This window comes from Sorex fumeus, unplaced genomic scaffold (genome assembly GCF_029834395.1).
Source record: "Sorex fumeus unplaced genomic scaffold, SorFum_2.1 ptg000051l, whole genome shotgun sequence".
NCBI classification, from domain to species: domain Eukaryota; kingdom Metazoa; phylum Chordata; class Mammalia; order Eulipotyphla; family Soricidae; genus Sorex; species Sorex fumeus.
This window is the reverse complement of record NW_026606108.1, coordinates 33,270,423-33,295,650: the sequence shown is the minus strand read 5'-3', so window position 1 is coordinate 33,295,650 and position 25,228 is coordinate 33,270,423. Positions and strand designations below refer to the sequence as shown.

The 25,228-nt window shown below is 45.6% G+C and overlaps 1 protein-coding gene across 1 annotated transcript in view; it reads left to right on the top strand.

The window, feature by feature from the left end:
• The window catches only part of FSTL4 (follistatin like 4), a 304,947-nt gene that overhangs the window by 32,833 nt on the left and 246,886 nt on the right, over positions 1–25,228 (top strand). Inside the window, exon 3 of the mRNA XM_056124385.1 lies at positions 4,825–4,858. Coding sequence (XP_055980360.1) covers positions 4,825–4,858 — 34 coding nt within the window. The remainder of the gene's footprint in view (positions 1–4,824; positions 4,859–25,228) is intronic.

Below are 25,228 nucleotides of genomic sequence, written 5' to 3'. Positions count from 1 at the left end.
GGTAGGGCATTTGCTTTGCATGCAGCCGACCTGGGCGACCCGGGTTCAATTCCTCCACCCTTCTCAGAGAGCCCGGCAAGCTACCTAGAGTATCTCACCCGCACAGCAAAGCCTGACAAGCTCCCTGTGACGTATTCAATATGCCAAACACAGTAACAACAAGTCTCACAATGGAGATGTTACTGGGCCCACTCGAGCAAATCGATGAATAATGGTAGGACAGTGACAGTATTTGATCCTGATTCCTGCCATGTATAATAAGGTTGCATTGGATGTGGTATGGGAAAACATTATAAAGTGTGTGTCTTTTATAGAGGATTTGTTTGTCCCTGTTTGATTGAAATATTGGGTCATCTTGAGATCATTATGAGATACTCGCAGAACATCTTCAGGAGTCCTTTGAACATCCATGATCTTAAATGAGCATCTGGTGCATTTATGAGAGCCATTCTCTGTTGAAAAGTAATTCCTGTCATCTTGGTGTCATAAAATGATCAAAATCTATACTTAAATTTTTAGCTTATTTGAGACTACATTTTGATTTCTCTTAGCCTTTTGTACTATGTATATGCAGTTCAGACATAATCACATAATTTAAGGGGGCACAGTCTATAAATACTGAGCTCACTTTCTGTTTGCTTTAGCAAGAAAATCCTGAAGTTCTGGCTTCTCTTGTCATCTCAACTCAGGAACCTCACGACTGAGTGAGGCTTCTTTAAATTTTAGAAAATTCCTTTCTGTTTCTTTCCCAGGAAAAGCAGAAGATGTCCCCAGGGTAATGTGGCAGTAGATGGGGACTCACCTCAGTGAGCCTTTCTTATCTCCAATTATTGACTCTTCAAGTCCTGACTCCCTGTGATGCTCTGACATGCTTCACTTTTTGTCTTTTGAAATCCAGCTTCTGTAGTTGTTATTAGCAGAAAGGGAGGCCTAATACAAGATCTTCTTTCATAGCTCGAAGCAGAAGTCTGTTCCATCTGATTTTCACATATAAGTCAATACCTTACTATATGAATAAAGTAGAGATGGAACATGTCTTGTTCATGGACATTGGAGTTAGATTCTGGAATTAAAATCCCTGCTGGAAACTAACCAAATGTGAGACCTTGAATGCATTGGCTGCTCTGATTCTCAATATTAATCAATATCAGAGGAATAAAGGTGAGGAACCCTTTAGAAATCAGCTAATCCCACATTTATTTAAGTATTTTCAGAGTATAATAAAATGAAGACTTACAGATTCACTTTATGAAGTTACTTTAATTTCCTTTTAGTCATTGTTGTTTTGTGGCCACATCCAGCAATACTCAGGGCCTACTTCTGGCTCTGTGCTCAGGGATCACTCCTGGTGGGCTCCGGGGACCCTATGGGATGCTCGGGATAGAACCCAGTTTGGGCCACATTCAAGGCAAATGCCCTATCAGCTATTCTATTTCTCCGACCCAAAGTTGGTTTCCAAATCTGAGAAAACTGACACCTAAAATAGACCATTTTATTCATTAATATTAATGCAAAAACATATTTAAAATCATAGCAAACATAATTCAGCAACATGTTTGACAAAGTGCAACCACGATCAAAAAAAGCTTATTCCAGAAATACAAGAATGGTTGAGTACTACGAAATTTGCTAGATAAATCTTATTAAAAGAGAGCCAAAGAGAAACATATCCTGATCTTCTCCATAAATAAAAAAGTATTTCATAAAATTAAACACACATTTATTTTATTTTTCATTCAACAAATATGTATTGAGCATCTGCTCCTTGATAAATTTCACTGAAGATCCAGAGTGAAACAGACATTGGCCCTATCCCAGCTCACATCCAGTGGAGAGAAACAGCCAATAAATGCGCCAGAAAGGGGTACGATGGAGCAAATATTTCTTGTAAAGGCTCAATAAAATATGCATGGCTTTTATTAAAAGAATAAATATACCTTGGGCCAAAAGCCAACATCTTGCTTACTAGGGACGCACTAGCAGTTTACTTCTTAAAGTCAGAGTCAAGATTCAAGTGCCCACTGTGTCTACAACATTTAAAATCATGTCGGGAAATCAGGTAATGTGCTAAGACAAGGGAACACTTCCAGAATGGGAAAGAAAGAGAAAAATTGCTGTTTGCAGATTGTATTAATCTACAAATGGACACCTCCAAAGAATCAGTAGAAGAGTGGATGGTCATGAAATCAATACATAAATATCAATCACCATCCTTCACGGTCCTTCCCGTTGTTCATTGATTTGCTCGAGTGGGCCCAGTAATGTCCCCATCATGAGACTTGTTACTGTGTTTGGCATATCGAGTACATCACGGGGAGCTTGCCAGGCTCTGCTGTGCGGGCGAGATACTCTCGGTAGCTTGCCAGGCTCTCGGAGAGGGGTGGAGGAATCAAACTCAAGTCGGCCATGTTGGCTGCGTTCAAGGCAAACGCCCTACTGCTATGCTATCGCTCTAGCCCATCAATCACCATACTAAGTACAAACAAAACCAGTTAGCAAATATACTGAAGAAAAAAGTTTATTTACTTTTGTTTGGATTTTTGTTTTTTGAATTTGGGGCCACACTCAGGTGATGCTCCTGGCTCTGTGCTCGGGGATCATTCCTGGTAGGGCTCTGGGAACCATATGTGGTGCTGAGGACTGAAGCGAGGTGCATGCAAGGCAAGCACCTTACCTACTGTACTCTCTCGCTGAACCAAGAAATTTTATTTATGGTAATAGAAAAACAAAAACAAACCAGAGTACTTCATTTGGGTTAGTCATGCGGCTCAGTGATGGAATGCATGTTTCACATCTGTGAAGCCCTGTGTTCAATTCCTGGCATTGCAAAAATATAAAAATCAAAAAAAATTTTAAATGAAAGAAAGAATAATACATATTCAAAATATATACCATAAATTATAAAATTATCTTAAATAAAAATAGACTTAAATAATTATTAAAAACACTTTGTCGGGGCTGGAGCGATAGCATAGCAGGTAGGTCATATACCTTGCATGCAACTGACTGGGTACGATTCCCAGCATCCCATATGGTCCTCCAGCACTGACAGGAATAATTCCTGAGTGCATGAGCCAGGAGTAACTCCTGTGCATTGCGCTAGGTGTGACCCAAAAAGCAAACAAAAAAAAAAAAAACCCAAAAACAACAACAACAAAAAAAAACACTTTGTCTTTAGATAAGAAGTTACACAGATCGGAGCTTTACTTGAGTTAATTTATGCATTTATAATAAAACTTCCACAAAGAGATTTCTGGAACTGTTAGAGCTGATTCTGAGTTAGTTATTTCCAGGGAAGGAGGTGCAGCCCGTGCTGCAGGGAGATGAGCTGCAGTGTGGGAGGAGCTGGTTCACTCTATGCCTGATGTCTCAGTGACTTGTGCATCTCGTTACCTCCCACTCTCCGTGCTGTCCTCGGAGCCAGCTGCTGCCCATCCATAGCCTGATTTCTAGGAGCTTGTTTGGACAGGCTGGTGGTTTGTGATAGGCATCTTCTAATTCTCTCCACTTGGGCTTTTAGTTCATCTCAGAGCAGAGAGCACCTGAGAGCATGATTTGAGGAGTCCAAATCTTTCAGTGCCTCTTTGTTTCAGTATGAACATTAGCTCATTCTGTTTCCCAGATGATCCGAGAGAAGAGTGCTAAGTTGTGGAAAATAATGTCTTAAAATCGTTGGTGCCGAGTGATCATCCTGGTTATGATGGTGAGGAAGGGGCCCTGTTTGGTTTTTTATTTATTGTCTTTGCTGTATTGATAATAAAATGGATTTCCCACTTATTCATCATTGGGACTGTCTATCCTTAAACTGGCCATCCACAGGGAATTGTTGCTGTCTATTGCCAGCTCTGAACGCACAATGTCTGTTTCAAGTGTTTTCTTTCTCTCATTGAGCCCTTTCCTGCTCCCCGAGGATATTCTGTCTTCCCCTCCCACCTGCTTTTCTGAAGCCATTCTTTCTGGTATTGTCTTCCCTCTTCCCTTTGTAAAAATCTGAGGTTCTTCAATGCTATTTTCAAAGGTTTTCTGAGAAATCCCTTTTCCTTTTGTTTCCAATTGAACGTGAATATACTGGTATTTATCAGGACAAAAGTCACCACTTTAGTTCTCATTAACTTGTGTTTATTCTGGGTCTTATTTCCAGCTGTGAATATCATTAATTCAGAGACTGTCTCACCTCTGTACCTTCTGAAATGCACGCTTATTGTTCTGCACATAGCAGGAGAAAAAAAGACAGGTTTGGATTAGGGAAACAAAGGGCTTCATGTATGAAGTGAGTCTAACCGTCTGGGCTGGCTGTCCAAATTGTCCAGGAAAGCCCACCTTTTGGAAACAACTGAGTTAAACATAATCACTCGATCATTGATCCACAGAGGAGGAGTGGTGGTCTTTACTGTCACCACAGAGCAGAGCTCACTGCTGGGCTGATAATTTTGACCCCTTTCCACTTATGTTCCCGCCAGGTCCTAGAAGTACCTACAGCCTAAAGAGAAGGGTGCCATCAACCCTGAATAAAGCCTTCTTAACTCTTGCACTAACCCAGATTCCACATAAAGACCTTGAGGGTGGGATATGCTCACTCAGAACTGTTTGATTGAATATCATACATTTCTTTCCTAAATGCCAAAGGGAAAAAACATGTTTACCTGTACAGCTGTATATGTTTGTTAAGAGTTTAAATGATGCAACATTGCTGAATGTCTTGTTCCTATGTGAGTGTTCACCTTTTTTGTGTGTGAATTAATGGCTGTGGGAGGCAAGGTGTTTATAAGTATGTTCACATCGTGAATTATTCTACAAAAACACAAAGCCTTTCTTTTCTTGCAGGAACCGAGAAGATTTGCAGTCTCAAGAAGAGAAGGTAGGGGAAATGCATTCATACCCATTTTGTTCTCATGTTGACATTTTGAAAGTAGTTTGCTGAAGCCAAGATGTGCTTCAGACCGTGGGCAGCCTGTTCTCTGAAATGTGGCCTTTTCTGGGTCTTGACTATTTGGCACTTGCCTCTAGGGACTGTAAGAACTGAGTTTGTGGGTGGGGATTATGTTCTTCTACATTCAAGTTTTAGAGGTGGGGTTTGGGGACTTGGCTCATTCGTGATCATGTTTGTACTCTCTAATATAGGCAGCATTTTGAGTGACATTTGAAGTAATTATTTAGTTTCATCCGGCAGAAAAAAAAAAGCAACAACATCAACAATAAAAAATGGTTTATGGTTTGAAGTATTTCAATATCTGGGAAGAGATGCCACTGTGAAAAGTATTTATGATTAGATTTTTACTGCTTTAGCTAAGCTGAAATAGAAATAAGCAATTAATTTCCCCTTTGAAAACCATTCCATGATGTTATATATTCCCTGCCAGAGTTCCTCCAGCACTTTTGTTTTCTGGTATTTGAGGTAAGTATATTTGGTGGGTAATTTCTGAAATCTTTTAGTGCAAATTGAAGTTTCTATTCCTCACTTCCAGCAGTATCTGGTATCTAATAGGGTAATGTCTTTTTAGGATTCGTGGAAATATCACCAATCAGCTCTGTATTGCAGGGATGGGAGAAGAAAGGCAGAACACAAACTAAATTCTCAGTCTAGAGTCTGGTCTTTGGTCTAATCCTTAATCATATCCTTCCTGGCACTTTCTCTGAAACCTGTAACCATATTGACTCCTAAGCTGAACACATCCACCCCTCCTTATTACTCTGTATCTCAAGTACAACAGTGAAGCCCATAAAAGAGTCATGCTGTCAAAGTCGGTTTCTTGAACCTGGGCTTCTCTATGCTTTCCATACTATAGGGTGGTGGTGTGACTTGTTTGTTGCTACTGGTGGTTCTGAAACCCTGGGTGTGGTGGATTTGGCTACTCCCACCAGAAGTTGAACTTTCAGGCTTCCATTCTCATTCACCACTGCTCTGGTTCTTGAACTCGGTGGCCAGTGAACTGCATCCAAAGGTTAAACTACTTTATTTGGATATCAAGACCAGGTGACATTGGACGAAGGTGTGCAGGGGGGACAGCCCTCTACAATTTTTTCACTGGAAGGCATGTTCACAATTTTGCGATGACCCTGTAAATTTGACAAATAGCATTCAGTAGAGAAGTTGTCATGAGAACTCAGTTTGAATGCGAGTGTCTGCATGTTAGTAGCTCTTATTGTAAGTGTTTGTAATTAATTTGCATTATGGAATCACAGATAAGCATAGCAGTTTTGAAATCTTACGATCTTTGTGCTAGAAGATGTCTCTAAATAGAAAAGCTGAGGTGTGAGAGAGCCAGGCATATTTCTGCTCAAGAGTCATACAAAGGCCTAAGGGACATAAGATTCCAAATTCCCCCAAAGATGCAGAGGATGCAGGAATCAGCAAGGTGTGGTAGATTCTTTTGTATTCCTGCAGTGCCTCCTCTCAGGAGCAGCTTTCTCAGCGGGCTGGCTTGAAGCATATGCTTTAGATTTGTACTAGCAAATATGTCCTGACTATCACACAAATGTTTTCTTTCTATTGTCAACTGATGTCTTTCTTGCTGATTTCTTTCAAAGTGGGTGTCTGGGAGTTCCTGAAGTACCTAATACCATAATGTCACAGCTGATAGTCTGGTAGGCAAGAAAGAAGAGTGGGACTTGCAGATCAGTTCTGGGTACTATGGGTTCGAGAATTCACTGGCTTAGGCAATGGGCTTATTAATCTTCTCCAGGACACTGGTCGAGCTTAAAAATTATAGAGGTGCTATGAGTGTGTCAGTAAACCTTTATTCATACCCAAAAAATCATCTAGCAATCAATACTGTTGGTTCCTGAGCTCTGGCTCAGGAATAGAAAGAGGAGAAAACAATGCAAATAATTGTGTGGATTTTAGTTATTGTGGGGCTGGCATTTATAGGCTCGCAGTGTCCCTTCCAAAAACCACTGTTGAGAGTTCAAAAAATGAGGTATATACACCTCAGGGCCTGGGTCAAAGACTCCAGTGCCTGATTCTAGTGACCCCACAGTGTTGACGCAAGGACAGAGCAGTGAGGTGTAGGAATAAGGAGGCAAATATCACTGCATTGGCAGCTGTCAGAGAACTTTCTCTCTCTCCCTGACTCTTGGTGAGCAAGGACCTGAGCGGAGCAGGTAGCACCTTGCATAGTCGCTTGATTCTTCCTTTCTTGGCTGATTTCAGCTGGAATCCATTCCCTGTGGTTTGCGTGCATCAACTGATGCGCTGACCTGTCTCGCACTAGCTACTTCCCCCTTCCGCATTGTCCAGGGCTCTGGTGCATGGTGTCCTAGACCAATTCCAGAGCCCCGAGAGGGAGTCTTGGGAGAAAATTCTAGGGGAGTGCTGAGCCTAGGTTAGATGTGCGGTGAAGACTCCCAGGGGCCCTGGTGGGGTGGGGTGGGGGTCACAGTTCCCAAGGTGATGGGAGGACAGCCAGGCTGTTGGATGAACTTGGGAGACAGACATGGGTCATTCTCCTGCAGGCAGTCCTGCTTGTCCCTGCCCCACTCCCCAGACGCCCGTCCCCCCCCCACCCCCCGCACTCCAGCTGTGCAGCTGTGCTCTGTCACAGGTGTCTCGACACCTCCCTCCAGACACTGAAAACCCCATTTCAACTTTCTCTGAAGCTTTAGCAAGAGATGCTCACCTTCTGGCTGCTGGGCACACCCAAGTCCACTGGTGTGGGCATCAGGAAGGCGCTGTGCTGATTGTGACTGCCTCAGACCAGTCCTTGTCTCTTACCCACCCCATCATGCTGAATTACAGCCAGGAGAGAACACTTGAGTGAGGATAATTCAGCCCACAGCAGTCCTCCCTCAGGCCTCGGGATGATGTGTGAGCGTCCAGATGTCTGTGATTGTGCTGCGATGAGGGGGCTGTGTGTTTGGGAGTGGGAATGTGCCATGTTACATTACCCACCCTCCCTCTTCACCTGCTGCAGTCCCACCCTGGCCACCCCGTAAAGGAGGAGGGTGGGGGTGCTGCTGTCTCAGGAGAAGTGACAATGAAGGGAGCAAGGGTCACACTCTCCCCACCAGCCCAGCATGGCTGCGACTCCTTTTTCCATGCAGATCTATGCGACCTACACACGCAGTCCTGAGTGCTAGCTCACTCCTCACTTTCTAAAAAACCCTTGGAATTGGGCCCTAATTGGCAGCTGCCTCTAATGGCCCCTTTATAGTTCCCTGCATCTGGGTGAACTTGAGCTATCAAGGAGTGCGTTCTGTTTACCATTAATTCTGATTTTGTTTAGCAGATGTTTTCTGGATCTTGGAGTTGCCTGCCTAAGCTATCTTGCTATAATATGAAGTGGGCTGACTCTGGATAAAACAGGTTAATAAAACTCCCAGGTTCTTCTGAGGTAGCTTCTTTTAAGGGCTGCAGATGTGAGGAATTTAAAAGGGAGCCATCCAGAGCTGACAGTGCCTGAGGCAACGGGTTCTTTTTCAATTCAAGGGGAATTGCCAGCTGGGGAAAGAGATGACTCCCCCCAAGCCCCCAACCCCTGCTCCCAGACAGAGGAAAAGCAAACACTCCTACAGTCACTGGGCTCCAGCAGCCGGGAGAGGCCTCCATCTCCTTGCACTTTTCACCCTGCCGAAATTGCCACTTCCCAGCGAGTGTTGCCATTTTCGGCTGCCAGAATTCTCCAGCCTGGAGAGGGAAGTGGACGGTCTGTTCTGGTTGAGACAATGATTTAGTTCCCAGTTTTTGATCACGACCAATAAGCAGGCAGTAGACTCTTCCACCTCTGCGCTTAACTCACCATGAAACTGCTCAGTTTTAATCTCCAAAGGAGGGTGGCGATGGTGGCGGGGGAAGGGGGGGTGTTGTGCGGGGAGGGGTGTACAAAAACACAGGCCATTAGTCCCAACTCTGGATTGTAGAAAACCACCTTGTACTGGCTGGAACCTCAAAGGCTTATGGAAAGGGAGAATCCAAGGGTGGTTCTGACTGGCTTCAAGAACCACTGGGCAGGCAGGATGGGAGATGCATGCTGAAAGCAGACTATAGACCGAACATGATTGCCACTCAATTCCTCTTTTGCAAACCACAGCACCCAAAAGGAGAGAGAACAGGGGAGAGTGCCCTGCCACAGAGGCGGGGTGGGATGGGGGGATGGGGATGGGGGGGTGGGAGGGATACTGGGATTAGTGGTGATGGAGAATGGGCACTGGTGGAGGGATGGGTACTCAATCATTGTATAACTAAACCCCAAGCACAAAAATTTGTAAGTCTACAACTGTACCTCATGGTGTTTCACTAATGAAAATTAAAAAAAAAAACAAAACACTGGTCAGGGTCTGGAGCAATAGCACAGCGGGTAGGGCATTTGCCTTGCACACGGCCAACCTGGGTTCGATACCCAGCATCCCATATGTCCCCTGAGCACCACCAGGGGTGACTCCTGAGTGCTGAGCCAATAGTAACCCCTGTGTAAAGGGTGTGACCCAAAAATTTTAAAAAAAACCATTAGGCAAAGAGCCTGGGTTCTCCTGCTCCTTCCTTATCAAATGTGTTGGCCTCTCCCATGCTATGCTGTCTTATAGGAAGGTAGGTGACAAGCAGTGTCCTCGGGGTTTGTCATCTAGGATGGACACCAGAACAGCACCAGCAGGGCTCTGACTTAAACCCAGAACCCATTCCTGTGTTAGGGAAAAGAGGGAAGGCCGTGGTGGTCGGGCGCCATCACGTGGTCCCCCCTCACGCTCCCCAGAGGCCTGTCACAGGAGACAGGCTCAGCCCTGGGAGGAAGGAGGCTGCGCAGCATCTCATCAGCTCCTGGGGGTGCTGGGAGGAGGGAGTGGTGTGGTGTGGAGAGTCCTTGAACAGAGAGGCAGGGGAGGGGTCTCCACTGTAGGCCTTCTTACCCCGTGATTGTAGGTCCGGATGCCTTCCTCTGTGTCTGAAATGACTTCCACATGCCACAACCTGCACCTTTGCCACAGAGAACCATGTTCAGCTTAGCTTCTGCCCCTGCCAGCTGTCAGGATTCTCTCATTCTGCAGGAGGAAGCCAGGCAAACAGCAGCCTTCCTCTTGCTGCTGGCTTCAGGGTACACACAGGTGGAACCTCTCCCTGGCTTGCAAGGTTTTGGGGGTCTGGGGTCAGAAATGGACCTTAGGCAAATCGGAGAGGAGCAGGTGAGTTTCCCTCCCCACCCCGCAGAGTCCAGGCAGCTGAAAACCTCCAGAACTCAATCGCTGCCATGCTCATGGCCGCTCTCCATAGGCTCAGATGAGCCTCACTCATGAGTGAATCTACAGAAAAACCCAGATATGCGGGACTCATGACTGAAACCTCCGAGCTTGCTCAGAGTGGGACTGGGCCTCCTCTCCCCATCTCCCAAGTTTACCAGTACTGGGCATTCACACCCACAAACTGCCCCTGGCACCATAAAATCTCACCAACAGCCAAGATCCAGAGACTCAGAAAACTCTCGGGAGAGAGCAGCACATGCCTCACCCATGAGTGAATCTGCTGTATAGTCATATTCTAAAAAATTTTAGAATTCCTCTCATACTCTACACCACTGATGTACCAAGAGTAGCATACAACATTTGATGGCGTTTAACAAACATGTTAGTAATCTCTTAGACAAGGGCTTAATGGCTCCAGGATGAAATACAACAATCTTCACACACTTTCCTCTAAGGGAACGTTACTGGACCATTTTTAGTGGATTATTCATAACAAACAATACAAAAGTAATTGTTTCGGTTCTGCTTTGGGGGGCATGATTTGGGATTTGGGGTGGAAACATTTGAAATGTGGTGGGAAGGTGCAAGGGTGGTGGGATTGGTGTTTGAATATTAAATGTAATGAATTATTGTTAACAACTTTATAAAAAATAAAATTAAAGTATAAAATAAAAGAAATGGCCCTTAGGGCTCTCTTGTGGAACCTTTCAGGTCCTCTTTTTCTGACTGCATTGCCATCACCCCTAGGGCTGAAGAGAAGGGCCCAACCTGAGCCTCTCTCAGGGACCCAGACTCTGGCTGAGCACATACTGATCTCTTTCCCTCAAAGGTCTTATAGGCTGTGGACTGGTGACCCCCATGTCCTCCTCTCAGGCTGACCACAATGCTCTCCTGGGATTGAAAAGAAGCAGGACTTGGCTGGTGCAGTGCAGGGCTGATGAAGGACCCCCACCCTCAGCCCTGATCCTGTGCTCCTGTCTGAATGGCAGGAACGGGACACCCTCAATCCCCTACCCTCCTCCCCACCATGCCGTGGGATGAGTTGTTTCTCTCAGGCCTCCCTCAGCGCTGCTGCGTCTGCATTACGGGGGGGGGGGGGGGTAGCGGCAAAATCATGGGGTGAGGCCTGCCTGCTGATGGTCTGTCCCCCCATTACCCCAGGATACCCCTCTTCTGTCTGTAGGGCTTTCGCTTCACCACAGAGTCCTTGGAAGACCCTACCCTTCATGACCATCCTCAGAGAGCTTTTCTGGTGGGGAAGAACAAAGAAGGAGCTCCCATAGCTAGCATGTGTGGTGGCGGGGGGTGGGGGACAGACTATGGGGGCTTGGTGGGTCTCCAAACTGCGGCCAAGAGCTGTGCTTGCAGGCCTGAGGTGGGGGGCGGCTTAGGGAAATTCTGCCGTAGTTTCCTTTCTGGTGTGAGGAGAGTAAGAATCATTCTCTGAGGTCATAACCCCCAATGGTCGGACCACCCCTGGTCTGCCAGGAGGATGGTGAGCCCTGCCCTTCCAGGACAGCAGTGCCCACGACCACTGGGCTTGTCCCCTTAAGCTGAGAGCCCAGATCATCACCACCACCACCACCACCACCATGCCTGCAAGGCTGGCTCCCACACCAGAGGAGTTTCCTCTGCTTCTCAGGAACCCTTGAAATGATCTCCATATAAACACCCCGTGCCCTTTTCAAACCCATTAAGCTGTTTGCCCCCACCACATTAATGCGCCCTGGGTAAGTCTCTGGGGCTAATTATCTGTGAAGTAGAAACCATTTGTTTCTGTCTCTTTTGTCTCATTACTGCTCAGCAATCTTTCTTTATTAGGAAATGAGGTACAGATCCAGCTGACCATTATGTTCTAATTTTTTGTCATCAGAATTAGTTCATCATTGAAAAATGAAATACTCCCCCCACCTCACCCCCAACTCCCCCTGCTGCCTTCTGGGCTTCAGAGGCAGTAAAGGGGTTAAGGCACTGCCTTGCATGATGCTGGCCCCTGTTTGGCCTCCAACACCGCCTACGGTCCCCTGAGCCCTGCCAGGAGTAACTGCTGAGACAGAGCCAGGAGTCAGCCCTGCACCTCTATGGCCCCACCACTCTCCTACCAACAGTAAAATGCCAGCCTTATTCTTACGGGCAGTTGTGTCTTAACCTGCCTTGACAATCTCAGCTGCTGTGCAAATGGAGCCCACAGGGGTAGCCATCTGCAAGGGGGTGGCAAGGCCTGGCTGAACAGAGACTGTTGAGGAATGCAAGCTCCCTGGAAATGTAATGAAGCATAGTCATTCCTGGTTGGATGTTCACATGCCTGGCCAGGGCTCCAACTTTCTGCAGGGTACAAGCGGCAGAGAGGGGTTCAGAGTCCTATGAGTCCCGGCTCTGGGGATGTCCAGAGCCACTTTCCTGGCCTTAGGCCTTGAAAATAAAGAAGGAGTTGCAGGAGTGAAAAATAGGATTCAGTTATGTTTGTTTTACTCATTTTAACCATCCTTTGCTCTATCTTTTTGCTGAAAGTAGCATTCCCAACCAGAGGCTGGGTAGCTTCATTTGAATTCTTATCATTTATGTGAGTCACGGCATATTTGGACACAAAATGGGAATCCTGTGGCTAAGAGAGACATTTATCTGATAGGGTCAGATCTAATCTCATGGTTAGAAACTTCAGCAGAGAATAAAATGAGTTGTTTTTGCTCAATATATATATATATATATATATATATATATATATATAAAGACAGCAGGTGTGTAAAGCTGAGCTGGCATGTCACAGTTCCCTGTATGAGGAATTTCAAACAATCACGTCTGATACCGGAACAGTATTCCCTGGTGGGTTGGTGTGCTCAGAGTTTCCTGTTGGACCTCTCAATGCATGTATGTAAGGAAACCTGTAAGTGGGGTGTGGGGGGGACTCTTGTCCCTGATATCAGACAGATGAGGAGACTGAGGCATCAGGTCCATGGCCCTCAGTTTGCAGCTCAGTGCCATCCATTCGGCCCGTCTTCCCTCACTCTTCCTCTCACCTGAGACGTTCAAGCAAAAGCCCAGTGGGCAGCGTTCTTAGTACTATTTGGGTTCTTCTAAAAATAAATCATCACAAAGACAATTTTTCTGTCAATGTGATCATCCCATTCCTTGGGGATCGAGAATATTCATGACGCATGTGGGAAAAATGGTAAATTTTCACAGTACATGTTGGTAACGAGGTCTAATTATCACTTGACGTATTTCCTGGTTTAAAATGATGACACTTGATGGGGCTGAGAGATAGAGCAGCAGGTAAGGTGTTTGCCTTACATGCACTCAACCTGGATTCAATCACTGACACCCCGTATAGTCCCCCAAGTCCTGCCAAGAGCAATTCCTGAATGCGCAGTGAGGGGTAATCCCTGAGCATTGCCCAGGTGTGACCCAAAGACCAATAAATAAATAAATAAATAAATAAATAAAATAATCACCATTGAAAGCAGAGCCAGAGAGAATCTAAAATCCATTTATTACCACGTCGGGTGCAGCTGTAGAATCACTCCCAATCTAGACTCTCCTAAGACGCAACTATGTACCCCCTCCTGATGGCAGTAAGTACCACGGGACCAAAGTGAAAACCAGGGGCTCATTTCTTACCCTCTGTCCCTTCCAGAGGGGGCTTGGTGAGTAGCAGGGTGTGATTTTAGCGTCATGCTCCAAATGCTAACCTCCCTGACCCAATCTGGCTGAAGAATTTCTCATGAGCAAGCTAATTCATTGTAAAGTGTGCTGTGAATGATTGAAAGCTCCTTAAACAGTCAGAGGCCGGTATGTCCGTGCATCTCCAAGGGAATGGCAGGCTTCCCCAGAACAGAGGATACTGCGAAGTAACCTCTTGTGGGGGAGGGGCTGTTAATAAGCTCATTGCAGGTCTGTCTGGGAAATAATACAATCGCTATTTCTATCCGCAAGACACTGCTAGGGGAGCCGCTGTCCAGAGCGGATCCGCAGATCTGCCTCTCTGAATTGTGAATCTCAGGTTAGAGCGCTCTGGGAGAGGGAGCTGATGAAGCCATCTCCGAAATGCAAATGCTATTTGACATCTATTAGCTTGCTGCTTACCCATCGCTGACAGCGCAGTCCATTAGGACGCCTGAGTCACGGATCAGAGACCCTGGATTAGAGGGAGAGAGCAGCCCCCATTCCGCTGGTCTCAGAGCATGCCTCGGCCCAGACCCCCGCCCTACTGCTGTCTGGTTTCTTATCCAGCCCCACAGACAGTTGTCATGGCTGCACACTACCACCACACAGCCTGCCTGCAACTCCCCTTGGGAGGATTGAGGGACCATCAGTGAAGGTTCCCTGCCAGGTCCTTTCTGGACACCCTTGTTCTGAGAGTGATAGCACTGTGGGCAGGTGAATGGCTGGCATGAAGTGCTATGTCTGGTGTGAAGTCTCATAGCTAGTGTGAAGTCCTGTGGCTGGTGTATAGTCTCGTGGCTGGTATGAAGTCCCATGATGGCGTGAAGTCCCGTGGCTGGTGTGAAATCCCATGATGTGGTGAAGTCCCATGGCTAGTGTAAAGTCCCATGACTGGCATGGAGTCCTGTGGCTGGTATGAAGTCCTGTGACTCGCCTGAAGTCTTGTGGTTGGCATGAAGTCTGGTGGCTGGTGAGCACTGGAAGTGAGACACAGTCCCAAGTCTGTCTTTGTGACCCTCAGGATCCTCTGTGGGGGTTTCCTTCTCCTTCATCCTACCTTGGGGTTTGAAGCTCTCCTTTCAACATAGGGGGTGCCCACTATTCAACAGACTCAAAACTGAGCTACCATTTCCTGCGGGCAGAGATTCCAGAGGCATTCTTTCACTAAATTCTCTCTTTAACTATTGTTGAAAGTGATATGAAATTGGTCATTTTTCTCTCAGGGAAGGGAAGGGGCTCTTTGACACTTGTCACTGTGCACATCCCCACTGCCCACAGGGGCTCTGCAGTGTGAGCCTGACTCTAGTGCAGCAGTGCTGTGGCCGGCCATTGTGACCTGTGACCCATAAGACACTTCTGGTTGTCGAGAACTCAGTCTGGTGGGGACTGCCTCAGTACCTGGCTACCAGACCCTCAGCTGATCCTCCCAAAAACAGCATCTCCAGAGTCCTTTGTGATGAAGTGTCTCTGTCTCCACGCTGTATCCTGAAGATGCTCGGCTCTCAAGCACATCCTCAAGGCCATGTCTAAGTGCCACCTTTGTAGAGTTTGAGACCAGAAGGCACCTTCTGAGGACCCAAGGGGAGCAGTGGAGAGGCTGGGGAAGTGAGAAGGGAACGACAGGGCAGCAGTGCCTGGGCGCAGAGAGGAGATGCTGTGTGTGTGGTGATGGGGCTGGAGAGTGCCTCACCCACACTTGGGCTTTCTCACACACTATTGAGAAGTTTCATGGATGGCAGGGGTCAGTGTCCATGGTGGTGGGACCCAGCATGGAGGAGCAGGAGTCTCTGCCCACAGGGGTCCTGTCCCCTATGAACTCTGGGACCCCATGCTCTGTCACCACATGAAGGCCACTCGCAGAACTGTGCCTCCTACACGTGGACCCTGACCACTCTTTGCTTCCCAGTGCTACATTTGCCCTTTCCTCATGGGCACCCCAAGTCACATTTATCCCTGATGGAATTACAGAGCCTCGGAGAGCCCCATCAGAGCCCACTGTCCCATCTGCATCTTTGTGGAATCATCAAACATGGACTCCTTACCTCCAAGCCCAGGTCTCTGTCTTGCTATGTTCTGTGGAACCTGTTAACAGACAATGTCCACGGTCCAGACTCCCGGGATTGTGTTCCATTCAGCTTTCCTGGGGCAGCCTCTGGAGGGGGTGCTGGGTTTCTATTTTAATGTGAAAAATCTGTCTCCCTGTCAATAGAAGGAACTTTTCCACGCAAACCCAAGTAGACTGATTTTCTTAGAAAGATGAGTGCATTGTTAGCCCTGGGCCCACACGACTTCTGGGCCATAGCACACTGGGGTGGCAGCCATGTCCCAAAGGGTACACACACTCACCATTTAGCAGCAGTCCCCACCACCCTCCAAGCGGCTTCTTGAAACTGAGATCGAGGGTTGTGGGCAGTTTTGAAAAATAAATATAACAAATGAAAACCCCAGAAGATCCAGTGTCATTTAATAGCTTTTCTGAGTGCCTCTGTTTTATACTAAAAAAAATTAATAATAGCATAGGATGGTTCGGGGCATGGAGGAAACCTGGGTTCTAGTTCCCAGCACCTATGGCATGGTCCCCTGAGTGCTGCTGGGAGCAACCCCTGAACATAGCCAAACTCAAATTATCATAGTCCAGTAGAGGTGGGGGCAGGGAGAAGGGAGGGGGTATTCAGTGGAGCCTGAAGTTCTCTTTATCACCACCCCCACCCCCAGAAGTGAAGCTGTTGTCTAGAAGTGAGAGCTAGGCTTAAGCGATTAAGTCTTCCATTAAACAATCATATTTTCTGATATTTATGCCTTGATCTACAAACATTCACTTCAGGCTATGAGTTTGCAAGAGAATTTCCAGCTAGTAATTAATGTTTGTGCCACTTTCTATGCATTATGTCTTTAAAATGGATCAGTAGCTCGAAGTGTTAAAAAAAAAAGTCCACATGTATTATAATTACTTTCCAAAGATGTTCCCACGGATATTTTGTTACATTCAACTATATATTTACAATACTCATTAGAATAGAATAACTCTGATTTATATATTTTGGTCTACTGAGCTAAAAAGACAAAGAGATTTAAAAAAATCTTTTTCTCATCAGTGTATTCATCTCAATGATTCTCTTGGTTCCGCCAGAATCGGTCACATGATATTGGGAAAATAATAACTGTGGTGTGCTCTCTGAGCTGATTTAGAATTTAATGAGAGATGACACCTCAGCCTGAGAGGGTAAACCTCAAATCGGGTCTCTAGTGTCCTCGGGCTCAGAGGGGCTCTGTGTCATTCTCTTCCTGTGTAAAACTCCCATGATAAGTTGTCACCGCCCTAGTGAGAATTAATGCTTGTTGAGCACCAAGCATTGTTTCCATAAAGTAGTCTTAATTGTTTGCTTTGTACATTTTCTGCGTTATTATTTTTATTATTTCCCTTGCCTCTGTAATTGGTAGTTATTGGGATCTCATTACTTCTTTATTAGTCATTTTATAAAGATCGTCTTGTGACTTTGCATCCCTCCCACACTTGCTTTCCCCCAAATGTCATTAGCAGAGGCAAGAAGCAGGCAGGCATCTCTGCATCACCTGCTAGGGGAGTGGGGAATGGGGCAGCCTCAGCCGGAGCTGTACCGGCTGGCCTCTTACCTCTGGGAGGATCAACCCCATGGGCCATGGGAGAGGGCTTAGATGAGACCCAGGAGAGGGTGTGCATGGGATCTAGAGAGTTGGGCCTCACCAGCCCATGCACTTGGTCCCGAGCATGGGGACTGTAAGGTGACCATGGTGGTCAGCACCCATGGGGTGCAGGAACCTCAGTGCTTGCTGTCCCGCTGGGGGTTATGAGCTTGCCTACCACAGCCCCATCTGCCAGTGCCTCACACTGGCTGTGGTTGTGGGCTCTCATTTTCTGGGTGGGTTTCCGCAATGCCCAGGGCAGACTGTCGGGGGGCACTCTATTCTGGTTTATTGAATTTCAACAGATACGGGGAACTGGGGTCAAATCTCGGGAGTCAGTCGGAAAACACATCACTCCAATGCTGAGAGTCAGTGAGCTGCCTCTCTAGTCCTGGGTCGGGAGGGAAGTGAGTCCTCAGAGGTGGGGGAGGAAACTGCCACCTCTGAACTCTGTGCTAGGGGAAGCCCAAACACCTTCTCTGAGCAAATGCAGGCTCCATCTCCAAGAACTTGCTTTAATACAGGGTACAAGGGATGGTGACAGGATGCACTCTTAAGGACTGTGGATTGCTGGACAAAAGTGGGGGGAAAAACAAACTTTGAAACTTAAAAGTTGGCAAACACTGAGTGAAAGCTAGTAGAAATGAAACTTCAGATATTAGAGTAAATAGAGACAGAATAAGGAAAACATGTAGAAAAAGTTATAAAAAGAAGCTTAAAATATGAATAAAGGAAGTCTACAAATTAATGATTTTTGATTCTTTAAAAAGTAGCTGTGGACAAGGGAGAGACTTCAACAGGCTGGAACACATGCTCTGCATGGAGGAGGCCCCGATTTGGCCCCTGTCACCACATGCACCCTGAGCACAGAACAAGGAACAGCCCTTGAGCATAAAACCAGAAAAGAGAAAGGAAAAGAAATTATGCCAGGAGCGATCCCTGAGTAAGGGTAAGTCCTAAGCAGCTCGGGGTATGGCTCAAGTGCAAAACAAAAACAAAGGAATCAAAAAGAAAAATAACTAATTTTTAGAAATAAAAATATATGATTTAAATTTTAAAACACCATTGGATAAATATGACAGCAGATTAAATAGAACAATAGATCAGAAGATATAATGTGGAATATACTCAAGTGGCAAATACCTAGTCCTCAAGTTCACAGTGAAAGTCTAAAGATATTATCACAAGTTTTACCATAAAGTAATTATTATTTTGGGGGGTGTATAGGGTTATATCCAGTGGCACTCAGGTCTTACTCCTGACTCTGTGCTCAAGAATTACTCCTGGCAGACTTTGAGGACCATATGGGGTGCTGGGGATCAAAACCAAGTCAGTTGTGTGCAAGGGAAGTGCTCTATCCACTGTATTAATATCCCTCCAGTCCCCATAAAGTAATTCTTACCCAACCTCTTCCCTTAATGCAGTGAAGTTGGAAGGTTTCTTTGGGGGGGGGTGGAGTTGGGGAGGGGGATGGGTTGGGTCACACCCAGTCTACTCAGTGCTTGCTTTGGGCAGGGCTCTGGGGAACATATGTGGTGCCAGAGTTTAAGCCAGCATTGGCTGCATGCAAGGCAAGCACCTTAACTGAACCCCTGTCCTATTTCTCTAGTCCTTAAATGTTTAAGTTGTAAAAAAGTGACTTGAGGACTGAAGAAGTAGTCCAGTGGATTAGAATACAGGCTTTGTTAATGGGAGACCCAGGTTTTATCCCTTGTACCACATGGTCCCTTGGACCCCTCACCCCACCCCAATCAGAGAACCAGGAGTTGCCCCTGAACACTGCTGGGGGTGGCCCAAAATTAGCATACATAAAATAGAGAACAAAGTAGAAGTATTCTCATGTGTTTGAAGATTCAAGGGTGAGGGGAATAAGAATATCTAAACCCCAAGTAGAAAATACTGAAATTTATAGAATGCAGCTAAAGTGGAAATTAGAGAGGAATGTATGGTCTTAAATGATTCCAGTAGAATAGAAGACCCACAGGTAATAAACTCTGGGTCACATGTTAAGCAAAGATTAGAATAATCTAAAGCACAGTAGAAGGAAGTAAATTGAAAAGGGCATTCCTAAAATGGAATGGATGAAATTGAATGAACAGGTAGAACAGAAAGAATCAACAGAATCAAATGCTGATCCTTTGAAAGGACAAGAAAATTGACAGATCTCTACAAGAGAATAAAGAGGGAGGACGGTGGGAGGGAGGGAGATGGACAGAAAGAAAAGGAGAGATAAGTGCTTCATATGAGGAATAAAGAGGTGATAGATATTGAAGTTGTGAAAATAAAACAATAATAAAATCTTATTCTGCAAGTAGATTAGAAGTTTTTTCAGTATCATGTTACTTAATAACTGCAACAAAGAACTTGACTAAACTTATTCAAGTAGAAATTAAAATCCCACCCAGTTTTAGAATCATTAGAGGAATAGAATCCAATTTCTAACTAGAAACCTTCCACAAAGGTGGTGTATTTGTGGAATATGCACTGCAATATATATCAGTAGGTCCTATAGACATTCAAAGAACAATGGATTTTGATCTCAGTGAATGATTTTAGAATGCAGAAAAGGGGGGGTATGTGCATGAGGCTAGAATAAATTTGTTCCCCAAATCTGTTAAGAATGGCATGGGGAGGGGCTGTAGCGATAGCACAGTGGCTAGGGTGTTTGCCTTGCACGTGGCTGACACAGGTTTGATTCCCAGTATCCCATATGGTCCCCCGAGCACCGCCAGGAGTGATTCCTGAGTGCAAAAGCCAGGAGAAACTCCTGTGCAACGCTGGGTGTGACCCAAACAGCCAAACACAACAACAACAAAAAGAATAGTATGGGGAACAATGTTATAAATGTGGCTGTTAAAGTCCTAAGCAAAAAAAAATTAGCAAACTAAATATAGCAATTTGCTAGTTAAAGAAAATAAACTATATCAGTATGGTTGCCATTAGAAATTCCTTGGTCTGTTTTGTTACACCAGCAATTTTAAGAACTCATGTGAGCAACTCGGTATAAGTAAGAAACACATTTTTTGAAACTAATATCTATATAATCTAATTTTTATATAATTACACACAGTTTGCTTGGAGAAAGAGGACTAGAATAGAACTGAATTTATTGAATTTAGCCTGGCATTATTTATTAAACCCAACAGCAGACAAATGAATGAATATATTAAGTATAATATGAGTACCAGGTTTTTTACTGGGGTTGCAGTTATGGAAAGAGCAAAATCTGGGGCACATGTACACTTTGTGGATGGAAGGGTTCAGTGTGTGTGTACACACACAGCATTTCCTGGATTTGTCTGCCAAGATGATCAGGAGGGTTCACCCTATTCATCCCCCAATAGCAGTGAAAACTCATCAGCATCCAAATTCATGACTGAGGGAAACCAAGACACCCAGAGAAGGGGCTGATTCACAAAAATCATAGGCAGAAGCATCCTCAGAAGGGCTTGCATCTCTCAGAAGGGGTATAACAGGGATACAGAAGGCTTGAAGGGGTCCATACAGAGAAAAGACAGAGAAATAACTAAATGCAGCTTGTCGCGGTACGGGGTTTAGTGATGACTTATTATGGAGCAGTAGATGATTGTCATCAATTTGGGCACCTGGGTGGTTCCCTCCCTGTGACACTAGGGAGCTGCACTGCAGGAAGAAGCAGGAGGGGCCTTTGAAGAGATGGTAAGAGCTTGAAGAGTTTGTGTGAGAGTGTTAGCAGAGATCTGGAGGGCTGCAAGGGGAGGGGCTGTAAGTGAGCACTTAGAGCAAGAAGAAAAAGTGTTAGGAAAAGTCGGATGAAAACCGACATAGCTTGATGTGGGGGAGCAGATGGTTGGGTACCCGAGGAATGACAGCACATGAACCAGAGAGATTATCAGACAGAATATTGAAAGTCCCCCGTGGCCAACATGTGCCTCTGAGAAAGCCTGAGAGGAGAGAGGTGAGCGGAAGAAAAGTGTTCAGCATAAAGGCCAGGACTCATGGGGTTTAAAAATAAGACTTTCTCATTCCCAGCTTCTCAAAGACAGCAAAACAATTGTCAGAATTACAGGAATGTTCTGGGGGCAAAGATCAAATCCATGGAGGGCCTGGAGGATCCTTTTCACAATGTCAGAAAAAAAGAAATACAAGACCCAACCTGAAAAAAGAAAAAGAAAAAGAAGACGTAGAGAGGCGCTCAAAGGATCTGAAGGATGAGACTCCCCGTGAAGCAGCAGGACTTGGAGTATCTGTTGAACATTGCCCTGTGACAGCCAGACCCCAGCCTGAGCTGGGGTGGTGGGTGGGGGGGAGAGCTTGTCTGGAAGAGACCTGCAGAGTTGGCTCCCCTGTGGAAGAACGCGTTCGTCAGTCTTCGCTGCAGAAATGGAATCAGCAGGATGTATTTGCAGAGGAGGAGATTTATTCTCAGAAATTAAATCACCCGATTGTGGAGGCTGAAAAGTCCCCAACTCTGATGGGTGGGTTGAGGAGAGGATGACCAGCCGTTCCTGCCCCTACCCCTACCCCTACCCCCAACACCACAGGCCAGCTTCTCCTAACGTATAAGACCTCAGGCTTTGCTCTGCTCTGGCCTTCAACTGACCAGATGAGGCCCACCCCATAGCTCTCCATCTCCCTGCTCAGCCTGCACCAGTTTAAAAATCAATCCTATCCCCGAAATGTCTTCAGAGAAGCATTCTGAAAAGTATTTAACCATAATTTAGGCCTAGCCAAAATCCATATGTAAATTGAATGATGAATTATGAAATGAATAGTTTCATTAAAAACGTGAGGAACAGCTTGACCTTCTGCTTGCTGCTCCACCATCCTGGGTGAGGCCTGCCTCTGGCTGACATCATGGGGCCAATTCTGCAACGGGAGGCAGAGCCCCTCCCTACCAAGTGGGTCTGCAGCCTCCACACCTGACCTGCGCCATATTAAGGGCCCACACCACAGCTCCTGAAGTTACTCACTCAACAAATTACATGCTGCTCAGTTATTCTTCCTGTGATACTGGGAGGATGTGCAGAGAAGAAAACAAAGAGCAACCTCCAGCTTAATCCCTCAGCATCTTCCAGGTAATGATATGAGTTCACTCCCAGCACAGCAAGAACATGAGAAAACCAATAGGGGAAAAACACATAAAAGCCCACCAAGCTCAGTGAGCAAAAACAGTATCACCAAAGACATAAACAACACCAGCAAATTCTCAGACAGTGTCTTTAGTGACACTACGATGAGGATGTTCAATGAGTTCAAAGAAATGACAGCTTAGGTAGCCAGCAAAGCACAAGAAAGTGTAAGTCGAAATGGAAAAAAATTACTACAGTCAGAAATGACAGAAATGAAGAACATGGTAGGTGATATAAAAAAAAAAGTCAACAAAATCTCTGAACAGCAGAATAACAGAAGCTGAGTAAAAGATTGAGGAGCTCCAAGATGAGAAGAGAACACTGCTGGGAAACAGCTGAAGGTGGAAAATAGTCTGAAAAGAAATGAACAGCTTACCAGAGAGCTATGGGATGAGTTCAAGAGGAACAATGTAAGATTCATCACAGTCTCCGAAGAATAGAAAGGCAAATGTGGCGAAGAAACAATGTTAAAGAAATCATTGACAAGAACTCCTCAGAGTTAAGGAATATCTGCAAGGGGCTCCATGAGGCATGAAGGGTCCCAGTGAAAATAGACCCAACTAGGAAAACTCAAAAACACATTATACTCAAAATGACAGACTCCAAATATAGAGACAGAATATTGAATGCATTAAGAAAAAGGAACTTATGGACAAAGGAAAGCCCGTTAGATCTACAACAGATCTATCCAATGAGGCCTTGTGAGCCAGAGGAATATGGAAAGATACAGCACAAAAATTAACAAACTGAACCCCTCACCAAGAATACTCTTTTGAGATTATCACTCAGATTTGAGGGACTTACACAGAGCTTGGTGTATACAGCTCAGGGAATTCATAGTTTTGAAGCCAGTTTTGTAAGAAGTGTTAAAAGAGCACCTTTCAAGGATAGGAGAAACTTCCCATCATGCAGCATTGAGTATGGCACTAGTGGTGCACATGGTTGTTCTCTACTAGATTAAGGAAGGTTAGAAATATATAGCAGTTAATCACCATAAATTGACTTTTATTGGTTTATTTTCTGATAATTCTATTTGCCATTTATGTAAGTTTTATCAGACCGAGTACTGTGAAATAAGTTTGTTATATGCCTGCCAAGGAGGGTGGCAGGGAACCTGGAGACATTGGTGGAGGGAGGGGGACATTGGTGGTGGGACTGGTGTCAGAACATTGTATGCCTGAAATAAATCTTTTATGGACAACTTTGTGAATTGTTGTCCATAATTTTTTATGGGAAGCAGCACTGTAGCACTGTACTTCCATTGTTCATTGATTTGTTCGAGCGGGCACCAGTAACGTCTCTAACATTTTGAGACTTGTTGTTACTGTTTTTGGCATATCGAATACGCCACAGGGAGCTTGCCAGGCTCTGCCGTGCAGGTGGGATGCTCTTGGTAGCTTTCCGGGCTCTCTGAGAGGAACGGAGAAATCGAACCTGGGTCGGCCGCGTGCCCTACCTGCTGTGCTATTGCTCCAGCCCTTACAGGAAGTAAAACAACAAAAACCCAAACAAATAGGCCAGAGAGGTAGTACAGGAATTGCAGGCGGTCAACGCTGATTCCATCTCTGCAATGCTTCTGGCTCCCTAAGCACCTCTAGAAGTGATTCCTTGAGCACAGAACCAGGGGCAAGCCCTGAGCATTGCCAGATTTACCGCAAATCTCAGAGCAAATAACCTGTAAAATCCATACATTGGGCTGGAGAGGTAGTTTAAATAGTTCAGCGTATGCTGTGCATGCAGGAGGTCAGGCCTTCGTTTTATCCCTCGCATCCCAGGATCTTCAGAGCAATGCTTGGGTGTGTTGCCAGCATCAAACCAAATAAAAAATCCACACTATTTTTTGTAAATGATTAACTAGTTTTTGACGAAAAGGGACAGAGTTCAAAATGAGGAACCCTCTAACTTCTAGGTGCAGAAAAGCCATCTGTAGAGAAATACAAGTACAAGTACAAACACAGGTTACTTTTGTGGAAAAGAAGATTGATTTGCAGGGTGCAGCCGGAGTAGGAGGAGACCTGAGTCCTGGTCGGGGAGCAAGCTGCAGGCACTGACTGGATTTCCAAATGGCTGTGAACCAGTAATTGCAAATGCCTCACCCCACAACTCACTCTTAATGGAAACTCTATGAAAGTCATCCTATATTTATCCCTCTACTAAAAGCAGGAAATGGGGGCGAGGGTGAAGCAGGGTTGGTAGGTGTGTCTTTAGCTCCAGGATCCCAGATTAGGAGGAAGTGTGCTCAAGAAGCAAAACCAGGCGGAGGAGCCAGTTCAGTGTTGGCTTCTGGGCAGAGGCTCTGGAGGCAGCAGTGGGTGTGTGCAGGGGCAGAGCTGGGGAAGGTTCATCGCCAAGAAGCTCATTCTCCCAACATGTCTTACGGTGTGGCTTTGCTCTTCTTTATATCTTCATGGTGACCACTCCTGTCCCCAGAAATCCAGTAGTCTGGTTGCGAGAGCAGCAGCCAGGCCACAGAATTTGGAATGTGTAATTGAAGCAGCCAGCAGTCTCCCCCTGGCTGGGTCACTCATGCTAAGGCCCTGAACTAGTGTGCAAAGATACTAAAGACCCAAAATACAGTCTGGGGGCGTGGGGGGCACACACCCAAGGGAGCCTGGAAGACC